General features: G+C 42.8%; 2 protein-coding genes and 1 pseudogene across 4 annotated transcripts in view; all 3 read right to left on the reverse strand.

The window, feature by feature from the left end:
• The window catches only part of LOC309326520 (angiogenin-2 pseudogene), a 198204-nt pseudogene that overhangs the window by 168152 nt on the left and 12843 nt on the right, over nucleotides 1-17209 (reverse strand). The gene's annotated exons all lie outside the window — the stretch shown is intronic.
• Nucleotides 5229-8438, reverse strand: LOC309326337 (ribonuclease pancreatic-like). 2 transcript variants are annotated; one of them, XM_081834936.1, is made up of 2 exons: nucleotides 7977-8438; nucleotides 5229-5919 (listed from the first exon to the last, which is right to left on the reverse strand). In XM_081834936.1, the coding sequence occupies exon 2, from the start codon at nucleotides 5898-5900 to the stop codon at nucleotides 5469-5471; it is 432 nt and encodes a 143-aa protein (XP_081691062.1). In that variant the 5' UTR covers nucleotides 5901-5919; nucleotides 7977-8438; the 3' UTR covers nucleotides 5229-5468. The 2 variants fall into 2 exon arrangements, with proteins under 2 accessions (XP_081691062.1, XP_081691063.1); XM_081834937.1 differs by having other exon boundaries at nucleotides 5229-5916; nucleotides 7977-8437.
• Nucleotides 11561-16395, reverse strand: LOC309327255 (ribonuclease-like). The gene is made up of 2 exons (XM_081836403.1): nucleotides 16206-16395; nucleotides 11561-13066 (listed from the first exon to the last, which is right to left on the reverse strand). Exons 1-2 carry the CDS (start codon nucleotides 16308-16310, stop codon nucleotides 12608-12610), a joined length of 564 nt encoding a protein of 187 aa, XP_081692529.1. The 5' UTR covers nucleotides 16311-16395; the 3' UTR covers nucleotides 11561-12607.

The raw sequence follows: 17209 nt of genomic DNA on the forward strand, positions 1-17209 counted from the left end.
CCACGTTTAGGAGTGAGATGGGGCGGTAGTTCTTAAGCTGGGTCTTTTCAGTTTCTTGTTTAGGTATCAATGTGATGAAAGCTTCTTTCCACGTCTCCAGTGCCTTCCTCCCCTCCATAATCTGATTGCAGACCTCCAACAGAGGTTGTATCAAATAGTCCTTCAAAACCTTATAATATTTGGAGGTAAGTCCACCAGGGCCTGGAGATTTGCCTAATTGAAGGTTCTGAATGGCACTTTCAGTTTCTTGCTGGGTGATATTACTATTCAGGGTAGTTCTCATTTCCTGAGTTATTTTTTGTAATCCATTAGTTTTAAGGAATTGATCCATCTCAAAGTCTTTCTGTGGCCCTTGTGAATAAAGTTCTTTAAAATATCTCTGGAAACACTTTCTAATTTCCTCGGGTTTCTGAACCGTTCTCCCTTCAATCTCTAGATTTGTAACTGTGTTAAGTTTTTGTCTCTTTTTCAACTGCCATGCTAGCAGTTTCCCACACTTGTTTGCTGATTCAAAGGATCTTTGTTTCATTTGTTTAATTTTCCATTCCACCTCTTGATTTATTAATTTCGAGTATTGTGCCTGGAAAAATTTCACCTCTCTCAGCACTTCCTTCGACTTGGGCCTAGATCTTAATTTTTTCTCTCCTTCTCTTATTTTCTCCAATATCTTCTCCTTCTTTTCATTCCAGAACTTTTTCTTAATCGTATTTTGTTGTATTAGAAACCCTCTCATAACTGCTTTACTTGCGTCCCAGATTGTTCTTTTTTCCACAGTGGTGTTTAGATTTATTTCAAAATAGTCCTTTAAAGTTTTTTGGGCCTTCTTAACAATCTCCTGATCCCTTAATAAGGTGTCATTCATTTTCCATCTAAAGGATCCGGTTATGTTTAGTCTCAATTCCACTTTCAAAGCATTATGGTCGGAGCAAGTTTTTGGGCAGATTTCCACTTTTCTAGTCTTAGGTACCAGTCCTCTAGTTGTCCATATTTGGTCGATTCGTGTCCATGTCAGATGAGCTTCAGAAAAGAAAGTTCCTTCTTTTCCTAAGGGGTTCTTAACCCTCCATATGTCAATTAAGTCCATATTGTCAGTCATTTCAAAAAAAGTTTTAGGTAGTCTGCCATCTTTCGTTATGTTGGCACTTTGCGACTTATCCATGTTTACAGATACGACCCCATTCATATCGCCCAACATAATAATGTTGTTGTAGTCTAAGTAGTCCAGCATAATCTCATGCAGCTTCCTGAAGAATTCCGATTTTCCTTCATTTGGAGCATATATTCCTAATATCAAAAATTTTTCTCCTTGCGTCTGAATTTCAATCGCCAAAATTCTGCCATGTTCATCTTTAAATAGAAATTTCGGTGACAGGCTCTCCTTTGCATAAATCACCACTCCTCTTTTCTTAACTTTATCCGAAGAAATAAATTCTTGGCCTAATCTTTTATTGATTAACACTTTTCTATGGAGCCTTGTCACATGTGTTTCTTGCAGGCAAATAATGTCCAATTGTTCTTTTTTCAAAATATGAAATACTTTTCTTCTTTTTTCCGGAGAGTTTCCACCATTTATATTCCAGCTAAGAAGCTGCAGAGACATCCTGGTTTAGTTTGTGGGTCTTACAATGGGGTGTCTAGGTTTTCCTCCGGTCCCGGAGGTAGTGGTGCTGGTCCAGATCCAGACGGTGTAGGTTTTGGTGGTGGTCCCGGTGGTGGTGGTGGCCAAGAAGCTGCAGCTCCTTTTTGAAGATCCTCCTCGTGGTCGTGTAGGAACTTCTGCTGATCCTCAGGTGATTTAATTCTTACTTTCCTTTCTTTATAAGTAAATGATAGTCCTTGTGGAAACTCCCACCTATAAGGAATTGCGTTATGTCTTAACAATTTGGTCAGGTCTGTGTAGGTGGTCCTAAGATCCAATAGATGTTTGGGAATATCTCTGTAGATTTCAGCCTTTTTACCTTCTATCTCCAAGGATTTTTTGAAATGTAGGCCTAATATCTTATCTCTTTCCTCTCTTGATCTCAAAATAACCAAACAGTCTCTAGCCTTATCTTTCTTTACCGATCTTCCCAGTCTAAAGGCTGTCACGATTTTAAAGTCTTTATCTTCCTCAATTCCCCAGAATTTAGAAAATAGAAGTGTCAGAAATCCCTCTAAGTTGCCTGCCTCCAATTCTGGGATGGCCCTTAACCTGAGATTATTTTCCTTACTTTTCAATTCAACCAGTGACAGGTAGGCTTGTTGTTCCCCTACTTGTCTTTTCAAAGGCCTAACTTCCCCTTTAATCTCATCAACTTTTCGGTTTGCCTGCTCTGCTTTTTGATTGGCTTCCACAGCTAATTTATAATTTTCAGCCGTAGCTCCTTGCAAATTGTCAATTGCCTGAGTATGCTGGGAAACCTGCTCAGTTAATTTACCAATAGAGGATGTGGCTTGGTCAATTTTTGTTGATTGATTGTCCACCTTTTGATTTAAAATTGCCAGTTGCTCCAGAATTTGTTTCAGGACTGATTCAGATCCTCCAGTTGCCATATCTTCTGTAGCAGGCTGCTCAATTTCCACCTCCTGTGCTGTTAGCACAGTTGGGACAGATGATCTGCGTTGATGAGTTAAAGTTGTTTGAACAAGTTGCACAGGCTTCTTTTCTTTTTCTTTTTCTTTAGCTTTGGCTGCTCTTGTTTTCCCTGGGCCACTCATTCCACACCTGCCTCAGTTCAAGGTCAAATTGTCTTTTATTCCATGAGAGAGACAAGTTCAAAATATAAACAATTAAACCACAAGAAGTCTCAATAAAGTACAGTTCCCAGGCCTCTATGTCTCCACAATCCTCTAGGGGGAGTATTTCAAAATTTCAAGAAAGGAAAGAACTCTTTTCCGCCATTGAAGTTCCTATAATCCCGTATTAAGTCTTTGTAATTCCTGAATACAAAAGGAAGGTTCCCAAAGCTTTCTATTTCTTGATTAAAAGCCACAAGGTGTCAAGAATGGTCCCAGAAACAATGTTTAAACGTTAGTATCTCAGTCTATGTAACAGTTTGAACTTCAGCAACAGTATCAGCAGTTTGACAGTTCTCTGTTGCACTCTGGCAGCCCGACGACTAGGTTATCCCTTTTAACTCCGTATATCTCAGAAATAGGAAGAAAGTTCCAAGAATTAAGTCCACAAGCTTCACAAAAGTTTCCCTTTTAACTTCTAGAAACAAAGTCTGTCAATGCACCTTTGTTCTGTTTTTACGATCCTTTTTGGGTGCTACAGCGCACTTCAGCCCTTTCTTTGATCTAGTTAGCAGGATCGGAAGACGGACTTCCTGTTACTCGCCTCCCGTTTTCAGTCCAAATCCATAAAATTAGTCCAAAATTTAGTACCCCTTACTCACGGGTATGTAGCTGTCAAATTCGATGTTTTCAAGAAGAAAGGTCAGCGCTCATCGGCAGCAGCAGCGCGGCTTTGCATCCACGAAAAGAGCGATGAACTCACAGCGCCGCTCCCCCTTTCCCGTTCCGGAGCCCCTTACGGGGTTCCTTCTACGTTTCTGGGGGGGCTTTGGGTGCCCGCCGAGTCCCACGGTCACAGGCTCGCTCTGTCTGTGGTTTTTCTTGACGGGTCTCCGCTTTGCCGCAGCGGACAACCCTTTTTCGCGGAGCCCCTCTTCACAGGGTAAAGAGGACCGCCATTGCCGTTTTGCGCCGCCTCCGGAAGTCTCCGATTTGCCATGGGACATTTAAAAGTAGTGATGCTGATCAATAATTATAAAAATTACAGGGTAAGATATTTGTTTTGCTAAGGTCCTCAAGTCTCAGAACAAGCAAAGTTATTATGCTAATGAGATTTATGCTATAGCCCAAGATCTTCTCCCTTGTGAAGCAGTGCCTTGGACAGTGGGCATAACTTTCTGAATGGAGAGAATTTGACACAAGTGCAGGGTAAAAAAGAGGCTTGTTTTCTGTGAACCGCCCTGAGACCTCTGGGTATAGGGTGGTATATAAACTCAATAAATAATAATAATAAAATAATGTACATATCCCTTCTTCTGATTCAGACCATTCGCCCTTCTATCCAATTACTGTCTACTCTGAATAGCATTTATGCTCCATGGCACATCAAAGGGGTCTTTCTCCCATGCAACTTGAGCTTTATTAACTTTAGATGTTAGTACAGTCGTAACTTCACTTTGCAGTGAAGGAAACTGCCAGAAGGCCTTCTGAGATGGACCTCAGTGTCCGCGGTGAATGATGCAGGTGGAGACACTCCTTCCGGTATGCAGGTCTTGAAACCCTCCAATAGTGTTGAATTGTCTTCTTCTAAAATTGCCTAAAGCTGTTGATCTTTGAATTTGCATTCCCCTGCTCCCAAAGACTCATTGTTTGTTGTGAATTTGGAAACATTTGATTTTGAGGAGAGATATGTGCCTGAGAATGTTCAATAGTTTTATATTAACTTTGTAGGCAAGGAATAGCCGCAATAAGCACTGTATCTTCCCTTCCCACATATTATTCTGAGACCTACACAGGCTGCACTGGAAGTTATAGACAGCTTTTTCTAGGGGAAGGGTTCTGGTCTAAAACTTATGTTCCCCCCTCTTTTGGAGTAGCACATTTACCACACTAAGCTCCCCTTGAAAAAGAGGAGAGATGGTCTCTCCCATTATGGAGGCGTGTGGGCAACCATGTGAGGGCATTTTGCCCTATAGGGGGAAGTGGAGACCAGGATATTTAAGCTTCTTCCACCCCACACTCTCCCCTCTTTTCTTTGAGACACCCATCCTCCCACCCTTTGTAGTGTGAGCTTTTTTAGGGGGACTGAGTAAGAACCTATTTTTGGAGGGGTGACACTAATTGGACCATGCATTCTCCTTTTTGTCTCTTTCAAACTCTTGGGTGTTATCTGTGTTCAGGTAGCATATTGCAAGCCTTGTGCATTACTCCCAACAGGAACATGAGCCAATTTCCTGATGAAAACCACCCCCAACCCCCAACCCAAGCTGTGTTTTACAGAACAAAAAACTATTTAAAAAAAAAGAATATCTGATCACAGACAGTGTCTATTATGTTCATAATTTTGAATATTCCGGTTCTTGTGGGGGGGGGGGAAGTGTTTTGTTATGCAGGAGTTCGTTAAAGATTTGCCTAATTCACTCTGAACAGAATATCCTCCTCTGATGTCCTGCTTTCACTCGTAAAGAGCTTCTGAGCTCTTCATAGGCAGAATGTAGGCACAGAGACACACATTTTGCTTTTGATAGAATGAACTTTATTGAGTGAATAACCATTGAGAGAAAGCAACAGAATGTGTAGTTAGAAGCCTGGCGTCATTGCCCTTAGAGCCACAGCTCCCAGGGTCCCCTGAAAAGGGCAAATGACTGTTAAACTGGGGAAATTCAATGATGTGGTTGCGTTGCAGGGAGAAATGGCCATAGAAGCGTTCCGGCTTCAATGGGCAGAGCATGGCTTGCGTGGTTTTCTGCCTATCACAGCACCTTCTCCAGGTGAACGGGCTTCTTGTTTTCGCAGGTCACACGAATGCGTTTGGAGGTCTCTGTGCCTTTGTATTTGCAGTCCTTAGGAGGTTTACCATTGGTGTAGCTGCAGTCAATCATGGGGAAGTTCTCATTGCTGTCATAGAATTTACCTTGCCAATGCTTCCCACCATTGCCACAGACCTGTAGGACAGACTCCTTGTCATGGTTGATGAAAGTATTCCTCGGTTTGCATCTACTTGGGTTCAGATTCCTCTTCACCATCATGAGGTTGCAGTAGGCACTGGGGTTGGGGGCTCGGGTCTGGGGATAATCAATGTGCTTGTTTTGAAAAGCTTCCCAAGATTGCCCTTCACAGGACTGCACCAGGAGGATGCTGAGAAGGATGGCCAGACGAACCAGCAGGCAGTGAGAGACCAGCATGGCGGCATCTAAGAATCTACTGGGAGGAAAAGGAAGAGGAAGAAAAAAAGGAAACGTTAAAGAGATGCCTATTTCTTAAGGGAGGGATGACAAGAACCTTTATACACCTTACAGATAATGTAGTGGTAGAATCTGGAGTGTTTGTGGGAAGCTTCTATGGAAACAAAATTAAATATGATTGGCACGAATGGGAGGTCCTGCTCCCTTTGACTCAAATATCAGGTGTGTTATGTCACGGCTAAAAATTGGCTGCTGTTTCTTTAATTCGAAAAGAACTAAGTAAGCGACCTACAATGACTCATGCAACCTTTGACATAATTGTACCTGTATATATAGAGTGGTCAATGTTAGTGTTGGGTGTGGGTTGGTTGGTTAGAGAAAGCTGGTAGTGTTGATGTGTGTACAGTTGGTTGGTCGTTTTGCAGATAAAGACTTTTAAGAATAAAAGCAGAATTCTGCAAAGTACTCTTTTTCAAGGACTCTTTGTGCTGACTAGGGTCCGAGGACCAGAGAAAGGTCAGAACATTTGCTTTTCTCTAACACTGACCTGTTATGCATGTGAGCGAGATTTGGACCAGGACCAGACTGGAGGAGGGAGAGATAAAGAGCCCCCTGCCTCTGCTACCATGATCACAGTCCAGATACCCCTCAATGCCTAATTTTTATAAACCAATTTACTTGATTCTGAGCTCAATTCAAAATGTTGGTGCTGACCTTTAAAGCCCTAAATGGCCTCGGCCCAGCATACCTGAAGGAGCATCTCCATCCCCATCGTTCACTGAGGTCCAGCTCCGAGGGCCTTCTGGCAGTTCCCTCACTGTGAGAAGTGAGGTTACAGGGAACCAGGCAGAGGGCCTTCTCGGTGGTGGTGCCTGCCCTGTGGAACACCCTTCCATCAGCTGTCAAGGAAATAAACAACTATCTGACTTTTAGAAGACATCTGAAGGCAGCCCTGTTTAGGGAAGTTTTTAATGTTTGATGTTTTATCGCTTTTATTATTATTAATAATAATATTCTGTTGGGAGGCACTCAAAGTGGCTGAGGAAACCCAGCCAGATGGGTGGGGTATAAATAATAAATTATTATTCTTATTTGCTAATTACAGAGCCAATGTGGTGCAGTGATTGCTGCTACCTTCAAGTGAGCAACTGTGATGTTAACATATGAGAGTGCTGGAGGTGAAATAGTTAAACAGGTGACCCAATCAGGACCCAGTGGTGGAGTCAGAGGGACTATAAAACCAGCTTTGGGAGGGGTAAAGGGAGGAGTTAGTTGGGAGTTGGGTGGTTGGTTGGAGTGGGAGTGAATTGGGAAAGAGTTTGTGGGTAGGTTGAGTAAGTGTAGCAAAACAAGCTGAGTCAGGAATATTTAGGGGCTAGGAAGACAAGTAAATATCTGAGAGGTGGGTTAGTGAGTGAGAGCAGGTAGTGGAAGTTATAGGTCTGGATAGGCACCCCATGTTTGTAATTGACTGATACCGTTTATGAAACCACACGCTTGTTAAACTGCAATAAATAAACAAAAGTTTATGTTCCAATTTAACCCTGACTGGACTCAGTATTATACCAGCTAGGGCCTGGGTGGTGGCAGCGAGAAATAAAGTGGTGGCACAGGGATCAATAGATGGTGAAACATCTGGGGACCCTGTGTCGCCACAACAATATGCATGGGAGGTCCTGATCACAGATCTCCCACATCTCATTTGGCCCCATGTAGTTCACCTCTCACCCTATATCACCTTACAATCTGGCCTTTACCCTGAGACATTCCTGCCTCCTTCAAATTTCATGCTATGCCCATCAGCTGCATGCACATATTAATGGATGTCCCTCCCTCATTCTCTTACAATGGCAATGGTGCCCAGCAGCAGTCGAGGAGGATGCAGCAGGGCAGACAAACATCCTTCCAATCAGCCCAGTTGGACTGATTGGAAGGGTGCATGCTGTTGCGTCTTCCTGCCACCCTGCCAGTCTCACCCTGTCCATGCTACGCCTCTGGTGTCCACCTGAAAGGTGCCGGAACTGAGTTATGGCTGGAAAAAGCCCTGGATGTAGCACTGGGCAAGGTTTCACTTACCTGCCACTGGGTTCAGCTCCACGTCAAAGAAATGGATCACACTCCGGTTGGAAGGAGCTAGTTGCCTCCGACTCTGGTCAACAAGGAGCTTTCTATACAGTAAGCAGCTAGGCAGGGCAAAGAGGGCAGAGGGAAGAAACCAGGAAGTGATTTGTGTTGAAATCAATTCCTATCCCAGTGCTTCCCAGTAATTACTGACAAGCGACAGTCTCATATTCAAAGTAGTAGGGCATGTTGAAACTTAAATCCCATTGTCTTAGAGCTGTGTTTTCCAAAACAACACAATGAGATGGTGGCCTCATCTTAATTGTTGCCTCAGATAGAAAGAGCTGTGTTTCCTTTTGTAGTACGACTCATGCAACACATTGGTGACTAATATACACACAATACAGTGGTACCTCTGGTTACGTACTTAATTCATTCCGGAGGTCCGTTCTTAACCTGAAACTGTTCTTAACCTGAAGCACCACTTTAGCTAATGGGGCCTCCCGCTGCTGTGCCGCCACCGCACGATTTCTGTTCTCATCCTGAAGCAAAGTTCTTAACCTGAGGTACTATTTCTGGGTTAGCGGAGTCTGTAACCTGAAGCGTATGCAACCTGAAGCATATGTAACCCGAGTTACCACTATATAGATTTTCCCAGTGAGCAAATGACAGGCGACCTGGCTGTTTCATCCACTCCCAAACTCAATTATGGAGGTACCACTGTAATTACCAAAATGATTATGCATTCTTTATCAATCTTCTTTTTTTAAAAAAAATATAATTTTTATTAACAGGCCAATCAAATCACATTATTTCCAAATCACATTAGTTCCAAATTATACAGCCAGATTTTTAAATTTTTGTTGGGGGTACCCATACTTCAAGCTCCGAAAAGGGATCCAAACATCACTTATATTGCTGCTATAATTAGACAGTTCTATCCAGTTCTGTCCAGATAGTCTTTTTGTTACTTTCCTCATCTTCTTGTTCTTATAATATATTGCTTTCTTTGCAATCTCCGATAATCTTCACAAGCGGGTTGAAAACAAACATCCTCTGTGTGGGTTTTACACTCTCCAAAAATCATATCACATAAGGACAGACGCCATTTCCACACCTCCGTAAAGAACTTTCCCTCAGTCTGTCCGTTGATTCCCCCAGGCTTGCCAAACATATCTCAGAGGGCTCTGCCAGGTCTAGATCACATTCCGATAACCATTCGCATTTCGATGACCCTGGTCCTCCTCCCCCCGTCCTTCTTAAGCAAGCCTGTCTTGGCGAGATGCCATTTGAAACTGTGTCATAAAACTTTCCTCTGTTCTCCAATGTTTACCAATCCTCTCTTTGATCAATAATTCACTCCACACAGTTCTTGAATTCCTGCTTGTGATTAATAAATTGCAACGATTCTTTTCTCTGGGGTGGAGGGTTATTAATACTCACATAAGGCAAAAAAAAGAAAAGTTTTTTCCTCCACCCCCTTTCCGTTTCACTCCAAACATACCAGTCTTTTAATGGTGATTCATCACTTGATTTATTTGTCCCGCCCGTCGCTCCGCTCACAGAGATCCATTAATCAGCAGTCTTTACTCCCGATCTTCACTTGATGTATGTGCTTTAGCTTCTTTCCAATTATGTATTTCCAATTATATATTTCGAGCCAAAGCGAACCAGTGCGCTGATTGGAGACAGCGTCAGGAAGAGCCAACTTCACATGAGGGCTTGTGCCAAGTGTCCGCACCCCCTTCTTTCGAATCCAGGGGTGAATTATGGACACCGCTGGCAAGGCAGTCCCCCCCATCCCCTTGGGGGGCCCGGGAAGGCTGCATACTTCCCATAGCAGCCTCTTAATTACCTCGTGTGGGTCGGAGAGATGTTATTGTCAGCCATCTTCCAATGCGCCCCCTGGTGGCCCCCCATTCTTTATCAATCTTCTGAGAAAAATACAAAAACTTATGCAAAGCCAAAGAGACTTACAAACTACCCAACCTAAGATGAACTTATAATATCTTATTTCAATGGATTTTTCAAGTACTTAGCTCAGTCTTTTGTTTTCTTTATCTTTTTGGGTAAGTTCATGAAGATACCAACAAAAGGTAATTTCAATGTTGTTCACAATACCGAGAGATGCTAGTGAAGTTGTAGATGGATGTTAATAAAGTTGTAGACAAAGTGCCGGCATTTTGCACCTGTTTCACTCTGGCAGTCCAAGTAATCAAGAGGCCGCTGTTCGCCCCCAATGGGGCCCTTTTACTGGGGCTTGCAGGTAACACACTCCCAAGGTATTTTTCTGGGTTTCTTCAGTGGTCTAAACTCAAAGCCTTGATACGTATATTGATATTGAATTTCATAGAGAATACTATTTCTTGGCTTAAGCTTAAGAGACTGAATTGCTTAGATTCACTGTATGGATGGGAGAAACCTTTGTCAGAAACCCTCGACTTCCACTTGGTGCAGACAATACTAAACTAGATAGAACAGAGTTCTGACTCAGCCTAATGCAACTTCCGGTGTTGTTGCTTTTTATGGGATGGGCCCTGTCTCTTATTAAGCCCTGGATTTTTTCAAAATCCCTCTTGGTTTCTCACTTTCTCCCTGTCATTCAGGAATTCTGAACCCTTTGATGTGAATTTGAGGAATTTGCAGCACATTCGTTCAAATATTCGTCATTGAGTGATGTGCTGCTAGCTTGTCCCATGTTCTCATATAGTAGGGGGCCGGGAATCAATATTCTTTCAATAGCAACAGTGCCCAAGGGCTCTGACTAATTGTTTTGAACCTCCTTGGAATGCTTGGATGCAACTTCCAAATAGGAATAGGGAATTCCAACACAGTTTGGCTTTGTTGGCTTGTCAGCCTCAGGGAGAACTGCTTCCTGGGAGCAAGGAGACTGCAATCAAGCCATCTGCCAAGTTTGCATCACTTTTCCACGAAGTCAGCCTTCTCCTAACTTGCTGCTCTTTGGATGTTGTTGGACTCCAACTCCCATCAGCCCCAGCCAGAATGACCAATGGCCAAAGATTGTGGGAGCTGTAGTCCTGCAGTATCTGGAAGGCCAGTTGTGTCCCATCTGTACTAAGATGAATGGATGGAAAAGAAAAGCTAAAAAGGATTTGTGCATTATTATTATTATTATTATTATTATTATTATTATTATTATTACTACTATTACTATTATTTGTATACTGCCCTTCATCTGAAGATCGCAGGGCGGTTTACAACATAAAGATACAAAATGAGAACACAAAATACATAATAAAACAAACAAAACAAAACAATAACCCCCCTTACCACAAACACATTTAAAAGGACATAGAATGTTAATCCGCCTAAAGCCTGGTTATAGAAAAATTTTTAAATTAAGATTTCCTAAACTAGTATGCCTAAATCAGAGAGGGAGCAGGAGTGTTTAAGAACATTGAAAGATGGGAAGAAGGTCGAGAGTTCTCCAGCACAGAAAAAGTGGATTTGATGATAGCAGATTTCTTAGACTGGAAACCTGACTGATGCCTGTCCTGAATGTCATCAACTAAGAAAAACTAGATCTGGGTGAAAATATATGCCACAAAATGAATGATTAAGAAACAAACTTGAGAGCCTTTAATTTGTTCATATGCAATGTTTTATTCACTTCTAATTTAAAGATAATGAATAAAAAAGGTTTGTAAGGTTTTTAATGTGTATTTATATAGTCCTTACTTTTCTTTTTACATGTGCAGCCAATATATGTGTAGCATATATATATATTGTGAGCAGTGGCTCACAATAATCACAACAGCATTGAAAATAAAACATCACAATCATTATAACACCAAACACAAAAGCACAGAAATAAAGCAAACAGCAGCAAGAAATTCTTCAAAGCGATACGATTCAATAATGTCATGGTAACTCATAGCGCTGCCAGGATACTTCCCAATCACATGTGCTGAATACAGTATATTCCAGCACATTGTCACTTATTTCTGTAAAATGATATTACAGTGGTACCTCGGTTTTCGAACATCATCTGTTCCGGAAGAGGGTTTGAGTTCGGAAACGTTCGAAAACCAAAAACTCAGTAGCTGACAGCTAGGCCACAGGATCTTGCATTCAGTGGAAGCTGTGTTGCATGTTTGACTTCCAAGACATATCCGAAAACTGAAGCATTTCGAAAATCGAAATGTTCATCAATGGAGACGTTCAAAAACCGAGGTACCACTGTGTAAACTTGTTGGATCAGATTCAGTCTCATTCATATTTAGGGTAGTCTCCTTACTGTTTGGAATACCAGTGATGACTCAGTGAAGCCCTATTGATTTCAGTGGGCCTAATCTGCATATGATTCAATCTTGATCCCATGGTGGTGGCCATGATTAACAATGACAATATTAGCGTTGAAACAGTGTCATCTGTATACACAGCACTTTGCAGAGCAACAAACATTAAAGGCGACTCCTTGCCCCAGTGAGCTTACAATCTATTTGAGAATGGGGGAGGTGAGAAATAAAGAGGGAAGGAAAAGTCGAGGCAAGGGAAGGTTTCAATGGATTAATGTGAACACAGCTACTTCATGTACTTGGGCTTTGTTTTGACTGGGATACTGGGATACAGAATTTGATGAATACACAGGGAAGAGAGATTCCTTCAGGTCTACCAATGGTGCTTCAAAGAGAAGTCACAATCTGGCTTTCGTCATAGTGCACCGGCCAGCCGCCTTCACAGCCAATGACGATGTACCTGGGCGAAATGTTCTCCTTGTATTCGCACGGTGGGCGAGTGGAGCCCCCCCGGAGCGTGCAAGTGGTGACTCTGAAGTGCTGCCGGCTCTTCCGCAGCTCCCCCGAGGGAAGCCCTCCTTCGGCACACACGGCCCGGATCTGCCGCTTGGAGCCGTGGATGAAAGTGTTTACCTCCTTGCACTCGGGTTTGGTCAGGCCACGGCTGCCCATGAGGGTGTTGCAGTATCGGCCGTGGAAGCGGCTCCTGGGCTCGTCTCGGTGCTGGTTCAGGAACTTCTCATAGCGGGGGTTGTTGCCGCAGGATGACTCAGGGAGTAGATCAACCAGCAGGACTGCAAGGAATAGGCAACAGACGTCTTCGGACAGCCTCATTCTTCCTAGCACCTAGGATTGTAATATAAATTATAATGCATAGTATAATACATAATAGATATTATAATGCATAAAATAAGTTATGGCGGCAGATAAAGAAACAACAAAACAACAACAACACCACAAACTGGCTTATAAGCATAAAACCAAATTTACTAGAATAATAGCTAGAATAGAGATAGACTTATAACCATTCAAAAAACAAACATACTAAGGTGCCATGTGCAAGACAAAGCCTGGAGATAATGTAAACATGGAGTGGATAAGTGTACAACTCTATCTTAACAAATTACATGTACACTAAACGTTATACAGACTGGATAAATGAACCATTCAACAAGTAGCGTAAGTCCAGTCACAGAACGGCAACCCCATACTGCCACAACGGCAAGGGTAGCACTCTGGAGAATATTAAAAAGTTTTTCAAAGATTGGGCTGGATGAGATGTTCTTCAATGGGTCTTGAGTTGGAAACACAAAGCCGGGTACATGGATCAATCACAGGAAGGCAAATCAAAGCCACCACCCTGTTGAGAATAACGCAAGTGGGCAAAAAGAGACCTGTTCTCCGGATTTATTACAGGTTTCGCTACACGCTTCATCAGTCTGAAAAGCTGCATGATACAAAATAGCACTCCAATTACAATGTGTGGTAAACCATAAAAATTAGAAAAGATCAGTCTTATACTATGCCTTACCCAATCATACAAAACGGTTTGCTCAGGATAAAGAAAGTATTCACAGGCACAACTAGTGTTCAGACTCATAACAAGCAGTTAAATACAATACAGGAGTATAGAGTCAATCATCACATGATTCCATGGTAAAAGCTGCAGTATCACTTTTCTATTACAACCAAACAACAGTACACTAATACATAGTATTCTAGATCGAATTCAGTATTCAAACCCTTTGCATATAAGGTTCCTAATTGAAATATTAATTTATACTCTTTCTGTAACAAGGCTCTTCGTATATCTACAGTTCTAAAAGGTTGTTTTTTAAAGGTCCACAAGATTAAAAAAACTCAGATTATTCTCTGTATGGGCTGCTTGCTGGAAATGCTGGACTAATGGGGCGTCTAAACATATGTTATGTATTTTGGACCTATGCTCAGAGATTCTGGTCCTAATTGCACGAGTGGTACTGCCTACATATAACAGCCCACAAGCGCAGCGGATACAGTATACACAGTTTTCAGTAGAACAATTTGTGTGTCCTTATTTTTGCCACGAGAGGGCAGTGCGGTGACAGAATTGCTAACCTGGCATTTGCACAGTGAACACAACCTCTCCCTCTGTGCCCAGAACAGATGTGATGTGCAAATTCTAATAAGCATTCATATAAATCGGACATAGACATGGAGAAGAGAGGGGTACTGCTTTGATAGCTGAACACGTCATTCCCCTTCCCCCTGCAGTAAGGCTATAGGTGATTCAGAGGAGGATGGGCATGTGATGCAGGAGGAAGGAGTCTGGTGCTCCAATGGCAGCCCTGAGTTTCAGATATGAATAGGAGTCTCACACCATGGGCTCTTCCAGATGAGCTGTTTATTGAGAATCCATCCTGATTTGCTGGCACAATGCTTAGACCAAGACTGTGGCCACGTTCCCAATCACTGCATTCACTGTATTACCAGTGTCATGTTTTTATTGTGTTTTCACAGGACATTACCCAAAATGCATTGTGTATTCTGCACTTTGTTATAAATTGAGGTGTTGTTTCTCAACCCAGCTTCAGGCCAAAAGGAGTCCATAAGTCACTCCTAATTTTTCTCTAGCAAAAATGTGAACATGTTTGCCAAGGGAATCACATCCCTCACCCCCATCAATAATAAAAAAGGTAAAGGTAAAGGAGCCCTGGACGGTTAAGGTGACTATGGGGTTGCTCATCTCGCTTTAGGCCGGCAGAGCCGGCGTTTGCCCACAGACAGCCTTCCGGGTCATGTGGCCAGCAGGACTAAACCCCTTCTGGCACAACGGGACACCTGACAATAACCAGAGCGCATGGAAATGCCGTTTACCTTCCCGCCGCAGTGGTACCTATTTATCTACTTGCACTGGCATGCTTTTGAACTGCTAGGTTGGCAGGAGCTGGGACAGAGCAAAGGGAGCTCACATTGCATGGATTTGAAATGCCAACCTTCCAATCAGCAAGCCCAAGAGGCCCCGTGGTTTTGAGCATAGTGCCACCCGCTCCCTACCCCCATCAATACCCCCTGGTTAGTACAGAAATGAACAGCCTATATGAACATCAAGGAGGAGGTGGCAGAACTGTGAAATGTAGTAGTGAAAAAAATAACTTCACTGTTCTCTAAGGTGGTAATGGGAACACTATGCCTGAACTTTATTGAGCATTTGTTCTGATTTATTTGGAGGGGGTTATATGGCAAAGAGCATTCCTCCTGAATCCACCCTAATTCACAACTTCCCATAAAGTCCATTATTGTGTTTGAAGTACATTTGCAGCACCATGGTTGCAGTGTGCCTTGTATGAATTTAATTGTGCTGACATTCTGGAGGCAACCAAAATTATGTTTTGCATATCACCGCATAAGGATCGCTAATTGGACCGGGCAGGATGACAGGCTGGTGAGTGGAAATTGATTGATCTGCTCTTTCAACATTTGAACAAAAGCCAAAATCTGCATGTGAAGTGTTTTTAGGCATGGGGTTAAACAGTTCACGTGCAAATATTTCTTACAGGCACAGCTGCAGCAGCTGGTTGAAAAATTGGCAGCCCTACCGCCATCCTGGTTGCTCCATGCCTGACCCACACCCGTTTCTGTAGGTTAGGAATGTGAATTTGAAGTCCATTGCAGGAAAACTAGAAAACAGTGGGATCAGCTTTGGTCTACTTGCTACACGGTGTGTTTAAATTGAATCACATGGTATTCCCGGTGCTCTGATGAAATTAGGCAGAGGGGTTAAAAGTTAGCGCTGTTCCTGGAATCCTTATGGCAGTCTCACACTCCATTTTCTCTTTCACCAGTTACGAAAGAAAACAGCAGCAACTGGGTGTGGCAGTAGACAGGAATCCAAGAACTGGTCCACACGACAATGGAAGAAAAATGCAAATCAGGTTCCTTCAGATAATGAGGAAAAGACAAAACAGCAGAGGGAAGGAGAGAAAGGAATGCAAAAAGGACTCACTTTTTCCAGGGGGACCGTATTGGATTCAGCTCCACACAGATCAAGCTGCTGACTTACCACTCTGTTGTGCTTTGGAGCCAATGAAAAGTTTGCCAAAAGTTTCATAGCTTTTTCCTAGGAAGAAATCCATGGATTGTGCCAGACTGGGTTTTATATAAACCATGCCTCTCCCTTTTGGCTATCATATTGCTTTTTTGGCACGCGCTCTCTCTCTCTCTCTCTCTCTCTCTCTCTCTCTCTCTCTCACACACACACACACACACACACTTACATAACAAACCCATTTTTACTCTGTTTCAACTAAGGAAGGAAGGATCTGTCAGTTTTTGTTCTTTCAGTTCTCATTCTCTCCTTCTTTAATGTCGTTCCCCACATTTCTTAGCCTTTTTCATCTCATGAAAATTCGTCAGCATTTCAATGTAGATTTATTTTAATCAATAAATTTTTGATGGGAGCCAGAGTGCACAGAAACACCATTTACCAGAGTGGTACCTATTTATCTACTTGCACTTTGATGTGCTTTCGAACTGCTAGGCTGGCAGGAGCTGGGGCAAAACAATGGGAACTCACCCCGTTGCAGGGATTCGAACTGCAGACCTTCCGATTGGCAAGCCCAAGAGGCTCAGTGGTTTAGAGCACAGCGCCACCCGCTGTTTATAGGGCTATAAACAAAGTTTATAGTGTTGCCCACACGACACACACCCACAGGCTTCCATTCGTGTGAGGGAAGAGAAGCTTGTGGAGTCCATAAGTCACTGGACTCCCATCAGCATAGCCAATAAGAAGAAGAAGAAGAAGATGTCTTCTAAAAGTCTGGTAGTTGTTGTTTTCTTTGACATCTGGTGCGAGGGTGTTCCTACTGAGAAGGCCCTCTGCCTGGTTCACTGTAACTTGGCTTCTCGCAGTGAGGGAACTGCCAGAAGGCCCTCGGTGCTGGACCACGGAGTCTGGGTAGAACGATGGGGGTAGAGATGCTCCTTCAGATATATGGTCAGGGATGCGGC

This window comes from Podarcis erhardii, assembly GCF_964252035.2.
Source record: "Podarcis erhardii genome assembly, chromosome: 13".
In the NCBI taxonomy this organism is placed as follows: Eukaryota; Metazoa; Chordata; class Lepidosauria; order Squamata; family Lacertidae; genus Podarcis; species Podarcis erhardii.